This window comes from Salvelinus namaycush, unplaced genomic scaffold, assembly GCF_016432855.1.
Source record: "Salvelinus namaycush isolate Seneca unplaced genomic scaffold, SaNama_1.0 Scaffold960, whole genome shotgun sequence".
Lineage (NCBI taxonomy): Eukaryota > Metazoa > Chordata > Actinopteri > Salmoniformes > Salmonidae > Salvelinus > Salvelinus namaycush.
The window spans coordinates 50,001-68,762 of record NW_024061709.1 but is presented as its reverse complement, the minus strand read 5'-3'; the positions used below and the strand labels follow the sequence as shown (position 1 = coordinate 68,762).

The window sequence follows — 18,762 nt, the reverse complement described above, 5'->3', positions numbered from 1 at the left end:
GGTCACAGACATTTCCTGTTTGTAAGTCAGTGAACTCTGAACTTTGAGACCGAGCTCAGCTAGTGAAGTAAACGCAAAAAACATTACAATCAGCACAGAGACACAGAGGCTCAACACGTAACACAGACCTGTCCAAAAACATGACCAGTGACAGAAAGCGGCATTGTCCTTTTTGGATTTTTGCTTCTTCGTAGACATAACCAACACATTGTAATACACATATCATTAGAAAAGTCCCCCACCAGCTGAGAGTTGAACTGACAAAATGGCTCTTACACAAGTAGACAAACACACCAAGACGAGACAGACAAGCATTTCTGGTGCATGAGCCTCGAGTCCAGTCCAGCAGAATGAGAGTGTTCAGAACAGTAATAATAGGAAGTTCAAACATTCCACGCTTCTACGAGGTCCTCATCACACAACAGCCACCACTGAGACCACAGTCATCATCAATCTATCAATCCATCCATCCATCCATCCATCCATCCATCCATCCATCCATCCATCCATCCATCCATCCATCCATCCATCCATCCATCCATCCATCCATCTAGTGTTCCTGTTCCCGGTCTCTGCGTCGGACAGGAACAGCGAACATCGGCAGGGTCCGGAAGGAGGCGGTGTTGGTGTTGGGCGGCGTCTTGCCCTGCTCTGAGTTGCCTGCCGGCTCGTACGAGCACTTCCTCTTTTGGATGGCCTCGGCGCGCACGGCCAGGCTGCGGGCGCACACGGTGAGAAGGACGATGAGGGTGCCCACCAGCAGGCTCACCATGGGCCACAGGACGCAGTGGAGGAGGACGCTGGCGTCGTGGGAACGCCGCCACAGTACGTCGTCAGGCCTGCAGGGGGAGATAGAGGGCAAGGGGGTAAAAGAGTAAGAATTTAGGGGGGCGTGAGGCAACAAGAAAGTGGTGAGTGTTTACAGAATGCAAAGCAATGTCTGTCTATCAGGAACTTCAGTGTTGACAGAAAAGGGACTAAATGCAGCACAAATGTCACCTATCAACTTTAGAAGGTTTGTCTGATGATCTAGGAGACGTGCATTCTGGATGCCATCCAGGGACAAAGTACATCACGTTTCACTTCATTACAGAGAAGTCAGGATCCACAAGAAGGTTTCTATCCACAGCAGTGATTTAGCACCGACTCTTTGAAGGAGGGTGAGGGGTGGAGGAGGGAAGAGACATCAGGAGCACATGGCAGACAGCTACAGTTGGCAGCAATGCAAGATGGGATGGAGAAAGGCAGAGACATGGAGGGAGGATGATGGCATCACTATGATGGTTTGATAGAAAAACATTAGCACAAAGACAGATATAAAATAAAAGCCAAGGGCAGGGTTGAAGGCAGATGAGCAGACAGACAGATAGACACTAAAATACAAGTGTTGAAGGGGAATGAGCAGACAGACAGATAGATACTAAAAGACAAGGGCAGGGTTGAAGGAAGATGAGCAGACAGACAGATAGATACTAAAAGACAAGGGCAGGGTTGAAGGAAGATGAGCAGACAGACAGATAGACACTAAAAGACAAGGGCAGTGTTGAAGGAAGATGAGCAGACAGACAGATAGATACTAAAAGACAAGGGCAGGGTTGAAGGAAGATGAGCAGACAGACAGATAGATACTAAAAGACAAGGGCAGGGTTGAAGGAAGATGAGCAGACAGACAGATACTAAAAGACAAGGGCAGGGTTGAAGGAAGATGAGCAGACAGACAGATAGATACTAAAAGACAAGGGCAGGGTTGAAGGAAGATGAGCAGACAGACAGATAGATACTAAACGCCAAGGGCAGGGTTGAAGGAAGATGAGCAGACAGACAGATAGATACTAAAAGACAAGGGCAGGGTTGAAGGAAGATGAGCAGACAGACAGATAGATACTAAAAGACAAGGGCAGGGTTGAAGGAAGATGAGCAGACAGACAGATAGATACTAAAAGACAAGGGCAGGGTTGAAGGAAGATGAGCAGACAGACAGATAGATACTAAAAGACAAGGGCAGGGTTGAAGGAAGATGACCAGACAGACAGACAGATACTAAAAGACAAGGGCAGGGTTGAAGGAAGATGAGCAGACAGACAGATAGATACTAAAAGACAAGGGCAGGGTTGAAGGAAGATGAGCAGACAGACAGAAAGATACTAAAAGACAAGGGCAGGGTTGAAGGGAGATGAGCAGACAGACAGATAGATACTAAAAGACAAGGGCAGGGTTGAAGGAAGATGAGCAGACAGACAGATAGATACTAAAAGACAAGGGCAGGGTTGAAGGAAGATGAGCAGACAGACAGATAGATACTAAAAGACAAGGGCAGGGTTAGAGGAAGATGAGCAGACAGACAGATAGATACTAAAAGACAAGGGCAGGGTTGAAGGAAGATGACCAGACAGACAGACAGATACTAAAAGACAAGGGCAGGGTTGAAGGAAGATGAGCAGACAGACAGATAGATACTAAAAGACAAGGGCAGGGTTGAAGGAAGATGAGCAGACAGACAGAAAGATACTAAAAGACAAGGGCAGGGTTGAAGGGAGATGAGCAGACAGACAGATAGATACTAAAAGACAAGGGCAGGGTTGAAGGAAGATGAGCAGACAGACAGATACTAAAAGACAAGGGCAGGGTTGAAGGAAGATGAGCAGACAGACAGATAGATACTAAAAGACAAGGGCAGGGTTAGAGGAAGATGAGCAGACAGACAGATAGATACTAAAAGACAAGGGCAGGGTTGAAGGGAGATGAGCAGACAGACAGATACTAAAAGCCAAGGGCAGGGTTGAAGGAAGATGAGCAGACGGACAGATACTAAAAGACAAGGGCAGGGTTAAAGGAAGATGAGCAGACAGACAGATAGATACTAAAAGACAAGGGCAGGGTTGAAGGAAGATGAGCAGACAGACAGATAGATACTAAAAGACAAGGGCAGGGTTGAAGGAAGATGAGCAGACAGACAGATAGATACTAAAAGACAAGGGCAGGGTTGAAGGAAGATGAGCAGACAGACAGATAGATACTAAAAGACAAGGGCAGGGTTGAAGGAAGATGAGCAGACAGACAGATAGATACTAAAAGACAAGGGCAGGGTTGAAGGAAGATGAGCAGACAGACAGATAGATACTAAAAGACAAGGGCAGGGTTGAAGGAAGATGAGCAGACAGACAGATAGATACTAAAAGACAAGGGCAGGGTTGAAGGAAGATGAGCAGACAGACAGACAGATACTAAAAGACAAGGGTTGAAGGGGAATGAGCAGACAGACAGATAGATACTAAAAGACAAGGGCAGGGTTAAAGGAAGATGAGCAGACAGACAGATACTAAAAGACAAGGGCAGGGTTGAAGGCAGATGAGCAGACAGACAGATAGATACTAAAAGACAAGGGCAGGGTTAAAGGAAGATGAGCAGACAGACAGATACTAAAAGACAAGGGCAGGGTTGGAGGAAGATGACCAGACAGACAGATAGATACTAAAAGACAAGGGCAGGGTTGAAGGAAGATGAGCAGACAGACAGATAGATACTAAAAGACAAGGGCAGGGTTGGAGGAAGATGACCAGACAGACAGATAGATACTAAAAGACAAGGGCAGGGTTAAAGGAAGATGAGCAGACAGACAGATAGATACTAAAAGACAAGGGCAGGGTTGAAGGAAGATGAGCAGACAGACAGATAGATACTAAAAGACAAGGGCAGGGTTGAAGGAAGATGACCAGACAGACAGATAGATACTAAAAGACAAGGGCAGGGTTGAAGGCAGATGAGCAGACAGACAGATATAAACTAAAAGACAAGGGCAGGGTTAAAGGAAGATGAGCAGACAGACAGATAGATACTAAAAGACAAGGGCAGGGTTGAAGGGAGATGAGCAGACAGACAGATAGATACTAAAAGACAAGGGCAGGGTTAAAGGAAGATGAGCAGACAGACAGATAGATACTAAAAGACAAGGGCAGGGTTAGAGGAAGATGAGCAGACAGACAGATAGATACTAAAAGACAAGGGCAGGGTTGAAGGAAGATGAGCAGACAGACAGATAGATACTAAACGCCAAGGGCAGGGTTGAAGGAAGATGAGCAGACAGACAGATAGATACTAAAAGACAAGGGCAGGGTTAAAGGAAGATGAGCAGACAGACAGATATAAACTAAAAGACAAGGGCAGGGTTAAAGGGAGATGAGCAGACAGACAGATACTAAAAGACAAGGGCAGGGTTGAAGGAAGATGAGCAGACAGACAGATATAAACTAAAAGACAAGGGCAGGGTTAAAGGAAGATGAGCAGACAGACAGATACTAAAAGCCAAGGGCAGGGTTGAAGGAAGATGAGCAGACAGACAGATAGATACTAAAAGACAAGGGCAGGGTTAAAGGGAGATGAGCAGACAGACAGATACTAAAAGCCAAGGGCAGGGTTGAAGGCAGATAACCAGACAGACAGATAGATACTAAAAGACAAGGGCAGGGTTGAAGGGAGATGACCAGACAGACAGATAGATACTAAAAGACAAGGGCAGGGTTAAAGGAAGATGAGCAGACAGACAGATAGATACTAAAAGACAAGGGCAGGGTTGAAGGGAGATGACCAGACAGACAGATAGATACTAAAATACAAGGGCAGGGTTAAAGGAAGATGAGCAGACAGACAGATAGATACTAAAAGACAAGGGCAGGGTTAAAGGAAGATGAGCAGACAGACAGATAGATACTAAAAGACAAGGGCAGGGTTAAAGGAAGATGACCAGACAGATAGATAGATACTAAAAGACAAGGGCAGGGTTAGAGGAAGATGAGCAGACAGACAGATAAACACTAAAAGACAAGGGCAGGGTTGAAGGAAGATGAGCAGACAGACAGATAGATACTAAAAGACAAGGGCAGGGTTAAAGGGAGATGAGCAGACAGACAGATACTAAAAGCCAAGGGCAGGGTTGAAGGCAGATAACCAGACAGACAGATAGATACTAAAAGACAAGGGCAGGGTTGAAGGGAGATGACCAGACAGACAGATAGATACTAAAAGACAAGGGCAGGGTTAAAGGAAGATGAGCAGACAGACAGATAGATACTAAAAGACAAGGGCAGGGTTGAAGGGAGATGACCAGACAGACAGATAGATACTAAAAGACAAGGGCAGGGTTAGAGGAAGATGAGCAGACAGACAGATAGATACTAAAAGACAAGGGCAGGGTTGAAGGAAGATGAGCAGACAGACAGATAGATACTAAAAGACAAGGGCAGGGTTGAAGGAAGATGAGCAGACAGACAGATAGATACTAAAAGACAAGGGCAGTGTTGAAGGAAGATGAGCAGACAGACAGATAGATACTAAAAGACAAGGGCAGGGTTAAAGGAAGATGAGCAGACAGACAGATAGATACTAAAAGACAAGGGCAGGGTTGAAGGAAGATGAGCAGACAGACAGATAGATACTAAAAGACAAGGGCAGGGTTAAAGGAAGATGAGCAGACAGACAGATAGATACTAAAAGACAAGGGCAGGGTTGAAGGAAGATGAGCAGACAGACAGATAGATACTAAAAGACAAGGGCAGGGTTAAAGGAAGATGACCAGACAGACAGATAGATACTAAGAGCCAAGGGCAGGGTTGAAGGAAGATGAGCAGACAGACAGATAGATACTAAAAGACAAGGGCAGGGTTGAAGGAAGATGAGCAGACAGACAGATAGATACTAAAAGACAAGGGCAGGGTTAAAGGAAGATGACCAGACAGACAGATAGATACTAAAAGACAAGGGCAGGGTTGAAGGAAGATGAGCAGACAGACAGATAGATACTAAAAGACAAGGGCAGGGTTAAAGGAAGATGACCAGACAGACAGATAGATACTAAAAGACAAGGGCAGGGTTGAAGGCAGATGAGCAGACAGACAGATAGATACTAAAAGACAAGGGCAGGGTTGAAGGAAGATGAGCAGACAGACAGATACTAAAAGCCAAGGGCAGGGTTGAAGGGAGATGAGCAGACAGACAGATAGACACTAAAAGACAAGGGCAGGGTTGAAGGAAGATGAGCAGACAGACAGATAGATACTAAAAGACAAGGGCAGGGTTGAAAGAAGATGAGCAGACAGACAGATAGATACTAAAAGACAAGGGCAGGGTTGAAAGAAGATGAGCAGACAGACAGATAGATACTAAAAGACAAGGGCAGGGTTAAAGGGAGATGAGCAGACAGACAGATACTAAAAGCCAAGAGCAGGGTTGAAGGAAGATGACCAGACAGACAGACAGATACTAAAAGACAAGGGCAGGGTTGAAGGGATTTGGAGGTCAGGAGGGGGAATTGAGGGCACAGCTTTGAACAAACTGAAAGACTGGATGTAGCCAGAGAACAGGGGACGATACAGAACAGATGAAGAGAAACGCTACATCATGTGTGAAGGAATAATAACATTATTCCCTCATTTAGGGGAAGACCTAGTCAGCTGTCCAACTGAATGTATTCAACTGAAATGTGTCTTCCGCATTTAACCCCTCTAAATCTGCTGCCTTTATCCACATCCACGGCACCCGGGGAACAGCGGCTTAACTGCCTTGTTCAGGGCCCAGGGAACAGTGGGTTAACTGCCTTGTTCAGGGCCCAGGGAACAGTGGGTTAACTGCCTTGTTCAGGGCCCAGGGAACAGTGGGTTACCTGCATTGTTCAGGGCCCAGGGAACAGTGGGTTAACTGCCTTGTTCAGGGCCCAGGGAACAGTGGGTTAACTGCCTTGTTCAGGGCCCGGGGAACAGTGGGTTAACTGCCTTGTTCAGGGCCCAGGGAACAGTGGGTTAACTGCCTTGTTCAGGGCCCGGGGAACAGTGGGTTTAACTGCCTTGTTCAGGGCCCAGGGTACAGTGGGTTAACTGCCTTGTTCAGGGCCCGGGGAACAGTGGGTTTAACTGCCTTGTTCAGGGGTAGAACAACACATTTTTACCCTGTCAGGGATTCGATCCAGCAACCTTTACTGGTCCAACCCTCTAACCACTAGGCTACCTGCTTAGGAATTTAACAAATGCTCTTATCCAGAGTAACTTACAAAAGCAATTAGGGTTCAGTGCCTTGCTCAAGGGCACATCGACAGACTTGATGATACCTCTGAATGAGGGGATGTTTCTAACAGTATTTAACAGGTGTTGATGATACCTCTGAATGAGGGGAGTTGATGATACCTCTGAATGAGGGGAGTTGATGATACCTCTGAATGAGGGGAGTTGATGATACCTCTGAATGAGGGGAGTTGATGATATCTCTGAATGAGGGGAGTTGATGATACCTCTGAATGAGGGGAGTTGATGATACCTCTGAATGAGGGGAGTTGATGATACCTCTGAATGAGGGGAGTTGATGATATCTCTGAATGAGGGGAGTTGATGATACCTCTGAATGAGGGGAGTTGATGATACCTCTGAATGAGGGGAGTTGATGATACCTCTGAATGAGGGGAGTTGATGATACCTCTGAATGAGGGGATTTGATGATACCTCTGAATGAGGGGAGTTGATGATACCTCTGAATGAGGGGATGTTTCTAACAGTATTTAACAGGTGATGATGATACCTCTGAATGAGGGGATGTTTCTAACAGTAGTTAACAGGTGATGATGATTCCTCTGAATGAGGGGAGTTGATGATACCTCTGAATGAGGGGAGCTGATGATACCTCTGAATGAGGGGATGTTGATGATACCTCTGAACGAGGGGAGTTGATGATACCTCTGAATGAGGGGAGTTGATGATACCTCTGAATGAGGGGAGTTGATGATACCTCTGAATGAGGGGAGTTGATGATACCTCTGAATGAGGGGAGTTGATGATACCTCTGAATGAGGGGAGTTGATGATACCTCTGAATGAGGGGAGTTGATGATTCCTCTGAATGAGGAGAGTTGATGATACCTCTGAATGAGGGGAGTTGATGATACCTCTGAATGAGGGGAGTTGATGATACCTCTGAATGAGGGGATGTTTCTAACAGTATTTAACAGGTGATGATGATACCTCTGAATGAGGGGAGTTGATGATACCTCTGAATGAGGGGAGTTGATGATACCTCTGAATGAGGAGTGTTGATGATACCTCTGAATGAGGGGAGTTGATGATACCTCTGAATGAGGGGAGTTGATGATACCTCTGAATGAGGGGAGTTGATGATACCTCTGAATGAGGGGAGTTGATGATACCCCTGAATGAGGGGAGTTGATGATTCCTCTGAATGAGGGGATGTTTCTAACAGTAGTTAACAGGTGTTGATGATACCTCTGAATGAGGAGAGTTGATGATACCTCTGAATGAGGGGAGTTGATGATACCTCTGAATGAGGGGAGTTGATGATATCTCTGAATGAGGGGAGTTGATGATACCTCTGAATGAGGGGATGTTTCTAACAGTAGTTAACAGGTGTTGATGATTCCTCTGAATGAGGGGATGTTTCTAACAGTAGTTAACAGGTGTTGATGATACCTCTGAATGAGGGGAGTTGATGATACCTCTGAATGGGGGGAGTTGATGATACCTCTGAATGAGGGGAGTTGATGATATCTCTGAATGGGGGGTGTTGATGATATCTCTGAATGAGGGGAGTTGATGATATCTCTGAATGAGGGGAGTTGATGATATCTCTGAATGAGGGGAGTTGATGATATCTCTGAATGAGGGGAGTTGATGATATCTCTGAATGAGGGGAGTTGATGATATCTCTGAATGAGGGGAGTTGATGATACCTCTGAATGAGGGGAGTTGATGATACCTCTGAATGAGGGGAGTTGATGATATCTCTGAATGAGGGGAGTTGATGATATCTCTGAATGAGGGGAGTTGATGATATCTCTGAATGAGGGGAGTTGATGATATCTCTGAATGAGGGGAGTTGATGATACCTCTGAATGAGGGGAGTTGATGATACCTCTGAATGAGGGGAGTTGATGATATCTCTGAATGAGGGGAGTTGATGATATCTCTGAATGAGGGGAGTTGATGATATCTCTGAATGAGGGGAGTTGATGATACCTCTGAATGAGGGGAGTTGATGATACCTCTGAATGAGGGGAGTTGATGATATCTCTGAATGAGGGGAGTTGATGATACCTCTGAATGAGGGGAGTTGATGATACCTCTGAATGAGGGGAGTTGATGATACCTCTGAATGAGGGGATGTTTCTAACAGTAGTTAACAGGTGATGATGATTCCTCTGAATGAGGGGATGTTTCTAACAGTAGTTAACAGGTGATGATGATACCTCTGAATGAGGGGATGTTTCTAACAGTAGTTAACAGGTGTTGATGATTCCTCTGAATGAGGGGATGTTTCTAACAGTAGTTAACAGGTGATGATGATTCCTCTGAATGAGGGGATGTTTCTAACAGTAGTTAACAGGTGATGATGATTCCTCTGAATGAGGGGATGTTTCTAACAGTAGTTAACAGGTGTTGATGATTCCTCTGAATGAGGGGATGTTTCTAACAGTAGTTAACAGGTGATGATGATTCCTCTGAATGAGGGGATGTTTCTAACAGTAGTTAACAGGTGATGATGATTCCTCTGAATGAGGGGATGTTTCTAACAGTAATTAACAGGTGTTGATGATACCTCTGAATGAGGGGATGTTTCTAACAGTAGTTAACAGGTGATGATGATTCCTCTGAATGAGGGGATGTTTCTAACAGTAGTTAACAGGTGATGATGATACCTCTGAATGAGGGGAGTTGATGATACCTCTGAATGAGGGGATGTTTCTAACAGTAGTTAACAGGTGATGATGATACCTCTGAATGAGGGGATGTTTCTAACAGTAGTTAACAGGTGATGATGATACCTCTGAATGAGGGGATGTTGATGATACCTCTGAATGAGGGGATGTTTCTAACAGTAGTTAACAGGTGATGATGATTCCTCTGAATGAGGGGATGTTTCTAACAGTAGTTAACAGGTGTTGATGATACCTCTGAATGAGGGGAGTTGATGATACCTCTGAATGAGGGGATGTTTCTAACAGTAGTTAACAGGTGATGATGATACCTCTGAATGAGGGGATGTTTCTAACAGTAGTTAACAGGTGTTGATGATACCTCTGAATGAGGGGAGTTGATGATACCTCTGAATGAGGGGATGTTTCTAACAGTAGTTAACAGGTGATGATGATACCTCTGAATGAGGGGATGTTTCTAACAGTAGTTAACAGGTGTTGATGATACCTCTGAATGAGGGGAGTTGATGATACCTCTGAATGAGGGGATGTTTCTAACAGTAGTTAACAGGTGATGATGATTCCTCTGAATGAGGGGATGTTTCTAACAGTATTTAACAGGTGATGATGATACCTCTGAATGAGGGGATGTTTCTAACAGTAGTTAACAGGTGTTGATGATACCTCTGAATGAGGGGATGTTTCTAACAGTAGTTAACAGGTGATGATGATACCTCTGAATGAGGGGAGTTGATGATACCTCTGAATGAGGGGATGTTGATGATACCTCTGAATGAGGGGATGTTTCTAACAGTAGTTAACAGGTGATGATGATACCTCTGAATGAGGAGAGTTGATGATTCCTCTGAATGAGGGGATGTTTCTAACAGTAGTTAACAGGTGATGATGATTCCTCTGAATGAGGGGATGTTTCTAACAGTAGTTAACAGGTGTTGATGATACCTCTGAATGAGGGGATGTTTCTAACAGTAGTTAACAGGTGATGATGATACCTCTGAATGAGGGGATGTTTCTAACAGTAGTTAACAGGTGATGATGATACCTCTGAATGAGGAGAGTTGATGATTCCTCTGAATGAGGGGATGTTTCTAACAGTAGTTAACAGGTGATGATGATACCTCTGAATGAGGGGATGTTTCTAACAGTAGTTAACAGGTGATGATGATACCTCTGAATGAGGGGATGTTTCTAACAGTAGTTAACAGGTGATGATGATACCTCTGAATGAGGGGATGTTTCTAACAGTAGTTAACAGGTGTTGATGATTCCTCTGAATGAGGGGAGTTGATGATACCTCTGAATGAGGGGATGTTTCTAACAGTAGTTAACAGGTGATGATGATTCCTCTGAATGAGGGGAGTTGATGATACCTCTGAATGAGGGGATGTTTCTAACAGTATTTAACAGGTGATGATGATTCCTCTGAATGAGGGGATGTTTCTAACAGTAGTTAACAGGTGATGATGATTCCTCTGAATGAGGGGATGTTTCTAACAGTATTTAACAGGTGATGATGATTCCTCTGAATGAGGGGATGTTTCTAACAGTAGTTAACAGGTGATGATGATTCCTCTGAATGAGGGGATGTTTCTAACAGTAGTTAACAGGTGATGATGATTCCTCTGAATGAGGGGATGTTTCTAACAGTATTTAACAGGTGATGATGATACCTCTGAATGAGGGGATGTTTCTAACAGTAGTTAACAGGTGATGATTCCTCTGAATGAGGGGATGTTTCTAACAGTATTTAACAGGTGATGATGAATCCTCTGAATGAGGGGATGTTTCTAACAGTAGTTAACAGGTGATGATGATTCCTCTGAATGAGGGGATGTTTCTAACAGTAGTTAACAGGTGATGATGATACCTCTGAATGAGGGGATGTTTCTAACAGTAGTTAACAGGTGATGATGATTCCTCTGAATGAGGGGATGTTTCTAACAGTAGTTAACAGGTGATGATGATACCTCTGAATGAGGGGATGTTTCTAACAGTAGTTAACAGGTGTTGATGATACCTCTGAATGAGGGGATGTTTCTAACAGTAGTTAACAGGTGTTGATGATTCCTCTGAATGAGGGGAGTTGATGATTCCTCTGAATGAGGGGATGTTTCTAACAGTAGTTAACAGGTGATGATGATACCTCTGAATGAGGGGAGTTGATGATACCTCTGAATGAGGGGATGTTTCTAACAGTAGTTAACAGGTGATGATGATTCCTCTGAATGAGGGGATGTTTCTAACAGTAGTTAACAGGTGATGATGATTCCTCTGAATGAGGGGAGTTGATGATACCTCTGAATGAGGGGATGTTTCTAACAGTAGTTAACAGGTGATGATGATTCCTCTGAATGAGGGGATGTTTCTAACAGTAGTTAACAGGTGATGATGATTCCTCTGAATGAGGGGAGTTGATGATACCTCTGAATGAGGGGATGTTTCTAACAGTAGTTAACAGGTGATGATGATACCTCTGAATGAGGGGATGTTTCTAACAGTAGTTAACAGGTGATGATGATACCTCTGAATGAGGGGATGTTTCTAACAGTAGTTAACAGGTGATGATGATACCTCTGAATGAGGGGATGTTTCTAACAGTAGTTAACAGGTGTTGATGATACCTCTGAATGAGGGGATGTTTCTAACAGTAGTTAACAGGTGATGATGATTCCTCTGAATGAGGGGATGTTTCTAACAGTAGTTAACAGGTGATGATGATTCCTCTGAATGAGGGGATGTTTCTAACAGTAGTTAACAGGTGATGATGATACCTCTGAATGAGGGGATGTTTCTAACAGTAGTTAACAGGTGATGATGATACCTCTGAATGAGGGGATGTTTCTAACAGTAGTTAACAGGTGATGATGATTCCTCTGAATGAGGGGATGTTTCTAACAGTAGTTAACAGGTGATGATGATTCCTCTGAATGAGGGGATGTTTCTAACAGTAGTTAACAGGTGATGATGATACCTCTGAATGAGGGGATGTTTCTAACAGTAGTTAACAGGTGATGATGATTCCTCTGAATGAGGGGATGTTTCTAACAGTAGTTAACAGGTGTTGATGATACCTCTGAATGAGGGGATGTTTCTAACAGTAGTTAACAGGTGATGATGATTCCTCTGAATGAGGGGATGTTTCTAACAGTAGTTAACAGGTGATGATGATACCTCTGAATGAGGGGATGTTTCTAACAGTAGTTAACAGGTGATGATGATACCTCTGAATGAGGGGATGTTTCTAACAGTAGTTAACAGGTGATGATGATTCCTCTGAATGAGGGGATGTTTCTAACAGTAGTTAACAGGTGATGATGATTCCTCTGAATGAGGGGAGTTGATGATTCCTCTGAATGAGGGGATGTTTCTAACAGTATTTAACAGGTGATGATGATTCCTCTGAATGAGGGGATGTTTCTAACAGTAGTTAACAGGTGATGATGATACCTCTGAATGAGGGGATGTTTCTAACAGTAGTTAACAGGTGATGATGATTCCTCTGAATGAGGGGATGTTTCTAACAGTAGTTAACAGGTGTTGATGATACCTCTGAATGAGGGGATGTTTCTAACAGTAGTTAACAGGTGATGATGATACCTCTGAATGAGGGGATGTTTCTAACAGTAGTTAACAGGTGATGATGATACCTCTGAATGAGGGGATGTTTCTAACAGTAGTTAACAGGTGATGATGATTCCTCTGAATGAGGGGATGTTTCTAACAGTAGTTAACAGGTGATGATGATACCTCTGAATGAGGGGATGTTTCTAACAGTAGTTAACAGGTGATGATGATTCCTCTGAATGAGGGGATGTTTCTAACAGTAGTTAACAGGTGATGATGATACCTCTGAATGAGGGGAGTTGATGATACCTCTGAATGAGGGGATGTTTCTAACAGTAGTTAACAGGTGATGATGATTCCTCTGAATGAGGGGATGTTTCTAACAGTAGTTAACAGGTGATGATGATACCTCTGAATGAGGGGAGTTGATGATACCTCTGAATGAGGGGATGTTTCTAACAGTAGTTAACAGGTGTTGATGATACCTCTGAATGAGGGGATGTTTCTAACAGTAGTTAACAGGTGATGATGATTCCTCTGAATGAGGGGATGTTTCTAACAGTAGTTAACAGGTGATGATGATACCTCTGAATGAGGGGATGTTTCTAACAGTAGTTAACAGGTGATGATGATACCTCTGAATGAGGGGAGTTGATGATACCTCTGAATGAGGGGATGTTTCTAACAGTAGTTAACAGGTGATGATGATACCTCTGAATGAGGGGATGTTTCTAACAGTATTTAACAGGAGTTGATGATTCCTCTGAATGAGGGGATGTTTCTAACAGTATTTAACAGGAGTTGATGATTCCTCTGAATGAGGGGATGTTTCTAACAGTAGTTAACAGGTGATGATGATTCCTCTGAATGAGGGGATGTTTCTAACAGTAGTTAACAGGTGATGATGATACCTCTGAATGAGGGGATGTTTCTAACAGTAGTTAACAGGTGATGATGATACCTCTGAATGAGGGGATGTTTCTAACAGTATTTAACAGGTGTTGATGATTCCTCTGAATGAGGGGAGTTGATGATACCTCTGAATGAGGGGATGTTTCTAACAGTAGTTAACAGGTGATGATGATTCCTCTGAATGAGGGGATGTTTCTAACAGTAGTTAACAGGTGATGATGATTCCTCTGAATGAGGGGATGTTTCTAACAGTATTTAACAGGTGATGATGATTCCTCTGAATGAGGGGATGTTTCTAACAGTAGTTAACAGGTGATGATGATTCCTCTGAATGAGGGGATGTTTCTAACAGTAGTTAACAGGTGATGATGATTCCTCTGAATGAGGGGATGTTTCTAACAGTAGTTAACAGGTGATGATGATTCCTCTGAATGAGGGGATGTTTCTAACAGTAGTTAACAGGTGATGATGATACCTCTGAATGAGGGGATGTTTCTAACAGTAGTTAACAGGTGATGATGATTCCTCTGAATGAGGGGATGTTTCTAACAGTAGTTAACAGGTGATGATGATACCTCTGAATGAGGGGATGTTTCTAACAGTAGTTAACAGGTGATGATGATACCTCTGAATGAGGGGATGTTTCTAACAGTAGTTAACAGGTGATGATGATACCTCTGAATGAGGGGATGTTTCTAACAGTAGTTAACAGGTGATGATGATTCCTCTGAATGAGGGGATGTTTCTAACAGTAGTTAACAGGTGATGATGATACCTCTGAATGAGGGGATGTTTCTAACAGTAGTTAACAGGTGATGATGATACCTCTGAATGAGGGGATGTTTCTAACAGTAGTTAACAGGTGTTGATGATACCTCTGAATGAGGGGAGTTGATGATACCTCTGAATGAGGGGATGTTTCTAACAGTAGTTAACAGGTGATGATGATACCTCTGAATGAGGGGATGTTTCTAACAGTAGTTAACAGGTGATGATGATTCCTCTGAATGAGGGGATGTTTCTAACAGTAGTTAACAGGTGTTGATGATACCTCTGAATGAGGGGATGTTTCTAACAGTAGTTAACAGGTGATGATGATTCCTCTGAATGAGGGGATGTTTCTAACAGTAGTTAACAGGTGATGATGATACCTCTGAATGAGGGGATGTTTCTAACAGTAGTTAACAGGTGATGATGATACCTCTGAATGAGGGGATGTTTCTAACAGTAGTTAACAGGTGATGATGATACCTCTGAATGAGGGGATGTTTCTAACAGTAGTTAACAGGTGTTGATGATACCTCTGAATGAGGGGAGTTGATGATACCTCTGAATGAGGGGATGTTTCTAACAGTAGTTAACAGGTGATGATGATACCTCTGAATGAGGGGATGTTTCTAACAGTAGTTAACAGGTGATGATGATTCCTCTGAATGAGGGGATGTTTCTAACAGTAGTTAACAGGTGTTGATGATTCCTCTGAATGAGGGGATGTTTCTAACAGTAGTTAACAGGTGATGATGATACCTCTGAATGAGGGGAGTTGATGATACCTCTGAATGAGGGGATGTTTCTAACAGTAGTTAACAGGTGATGATGATTCCTCTGAATGAGGGGATGTTTCTAACAGTAGTTGACAGGTGATGATGATATCTCTGAATGAGGGGATGTTTCTAACAGTATTTGGCAGGTGTATAATCAGAGCAGCTGGCTACAAGAGTAATTACAGACTGATTACGTCAAGAGAAATGTTTATCAGAGAGAAAACAGATGCCTAGGAGGAGGTGGATACAGATATACAGCAATAGGATTTTATTGTTGTTTTATGGAGTGATTCATACCCTTTATGTTCCAGTTAACAAAGTGTGAAAAAGTAATAATTATCCCAAATAGCAAAAGATCACAAAGCAGGTGCTGGATATCAAATGTTCAATAAAAAGGTGCGGAGTCTCTTTTCCCCTTTCAATAACATTATCCCATCGCCATTTTGTTTCTTTATTGCATTAAAACTTTCCCTCCCGAATAGCTTGCATGCAAACTAAGAATGGGAATGGGTATTGAGTTAAAATATGTACATATTTTAGATGATATATAAATAAAAAGGTCTGTATCAGGCTGTTTTGGGGTAAGCAGTGGTCTGGAGGGGCCCACTTAGGCCAACACTGCAGCAGCCATACAGCAGTGCACAGCACTATACAGTAGCACACTGTAGTGTAGTGTAGACTGCAGCAGCAGACACAGCTCAGTGTCAGCCAACTGAACACTGGACTAGAGGAACGTAGGACACAGTCAACTCTGCTGAGGAGTTCAATGGCCTCTGAACACTATCCGTGTACCAGTTCAGTTATAAACATATGTTACACTTTGCATTTATTTCAGTCAATCTAAGAGTTTACTGGTGATGAAAAAACACTGTCATTGCTACAAGAGAAATCTGCAATACAATGAACTGCCAGATAAACTGCCCAGATGAACTGCCCAGATGAACTGTCCAGATGAACTGCCCAGATGAACTGCCCAGATGAACTGCCAGATGAACTGCCCAGATGAACTGCCAGATGAACTGCCCAGATGAACTGCCAGATGAACTGCCCAGATGAACTGCCAGATGAACTGCCCAGATGAACTGCCCAGATGAACTGCCCAGATGAACTGCCCAGATGAACTGCCAGATGAACTGCCCAGATGAACTGCCCAGATGAACTGCCCAGATGAACTGCCCAGATGAACTGCCCAGATGAACTGCCCAGATGAACTGCCAGATGAACTGCCCAGATGAACTGCCAGATGAACTGCCCAGATGAACTGCCAGATGAACTGCCAGATGAACTGCCCAGATGAACTGCCAGATGAACTGCCAGATAAACTGCCCAGATGAACTGCCCAGATGAACTGCCCAGATGAACTGCCCAGATGAACTGCCCAGATGAACTGCCCAGATGAACTGCCAGATGAACTGCCAGATGAAGAAAAGGATGAAGCCCAACTCAAGAGGTCTAGGGCTCCCGGGTGGCGCAGCGGTCTAAGGCACTGCATTTTAGTGCTAGAGGCGTCACTACAGACCCTGGTTCGATTTCAGGCTGTAGCACAATTGGCCCAGCGTCGTTCGGGGTAGGCCGTCATTGTAACTAAGAAGTTGTTCTTAACTGACTTGCCTAGTTAAATATAAAAAGAGTGTCCTGGATACAGGCCCCAGGTGTAGCAGGGGTCCAGGAGGAGACCCACATGGTGTGAAACGGTATGTGTTGATTCCTTTAGTCACACTTGCTCCACAAGATCCAAGGGGCCTCCAAAATAGCCACTGAAGGGATGATTGGCTATGGATAAGTGTTGATAAGTGGTGTTCTCAGACTCCTCCCTACAGTACATGAACATGTCATATCCTGCCCCACAGGAAATGGATCCACAGCAGGCGACAGACTCTCCCATCACCACACAGCTGATGACCAGGTGCATCTTGTGACTTCACTGCCTGTCTGCTACTGTCTTTGACATATTTGGTTGTCGAATGTAAAGTTATGTTAAGAGTTACTGCAGGAAAATAGTTCACATGAAAATGGCTATCATTAAGTTGAAAAAGAACAGAGAGGGTTTTTGAAAGGCGGCCACAAAACATTTTTACACCTTGCCATCTGGTTCTCACTGCTTCACCCTAAAATAGACTGCAGACTGAGCCTGTCCTGACAAACAATCCATCTTCCTGTTTGCCCGGACAGGTCTCAAATCTCTACAATCTCTTTTGAGGAAAAAGTGTTTGTGTTATACTTCAGCAAACACGTGTTTGGTCTAGAGACAGCTCTGGAGGTGCTGCTGTATGCTCAGGGAGTGTGTGACCATGTATTGTGGGTTGACAAAGTACTGTAGACACTTTTTTTGTGTGTGTGGTTGAGAGAGCACCCGGGATTCAGGTTATCTCAGTTTGAATTGACAAATCCTCATATATTAAACTCGGTATGAAACATGAGGGTTACTGTAATCAGAATGAGAGCAGGCTCTGTCACCTCTCAGAAGATGGGATTCTGACATGGTTGTATTCTGCTTTATTAAAGCCTCTTTGATGTATGCTCTCATCAGTGGGAGTGGTAGGGTTTAGAGTGGTAGGGGAGGGGCTAGTGGTAGGGTTTAGGGTTAGGGGAGGGGCTAGTGGTAGGGTTTAGGGTTAGGGGAGGGGGAGGGGGTTTTGGGAGGGCTAGTGGTAGGGTTTAGAGTGGTAGGGGAGGGGCTAGTGGTAGGGTTTAGGGTTAGGGGAGGGGGTAGGGGAGGGGCTAGTGGTAGGGTTTAGAGTGGTAGGGGAGGGGCTAGTGGTAGGGTTTAGGGTTAGGGGAGGGGGTAGGGGAGGGGCTAGTGGTAGGGTTTAGAGTGGTAGGGGAGGGGCTAGTGGTAGGGTTTAGAGTGGTAGGGGAGGGGCTAGTGGTAGGGTTTAGGGTTAGGGGAGGGGGTAGGGGAGGGGCTAGTGGTAGGGTTTAGAGTGGTAGGGGAGGGGCTAGTGGTAGGGTTTAGGGTTAGGGGAGGGGGTAGGGGAGGGGCTAGTGGTAGGGTTTAGACTTAGGGGAGGGGCTAGTGGTAGGGTTTAGAGTTAGG

At 44.1% G+C, this 18,762-nt stretch overlaps 1 protein-coding gene across 1 annotated transcript in view; it reads right to left on the bottom strand.

Annotated features, from left to right (window-relative positions):
- Window positions 1-550: 550 nt before the first annotated feature.
- LOC120043570 (calcium-activated potassium channel subunit beta-4-like) overlaps window positions 551-18,762 on the bottom strand; it is a gene marked incomplete at its 5' end in the record, with an annotated part of 18,600 nt that continues 388 nt past the window's right edge. The window contains one exon of the mRNA XM_038988126.1: window positions 551-839. Coding sequence (XP_038844054.1) covers window positions 551-839 — 289 coding nt within the window. The remainder of the gene's footprint in view (window positions 840-18,762) is intronic.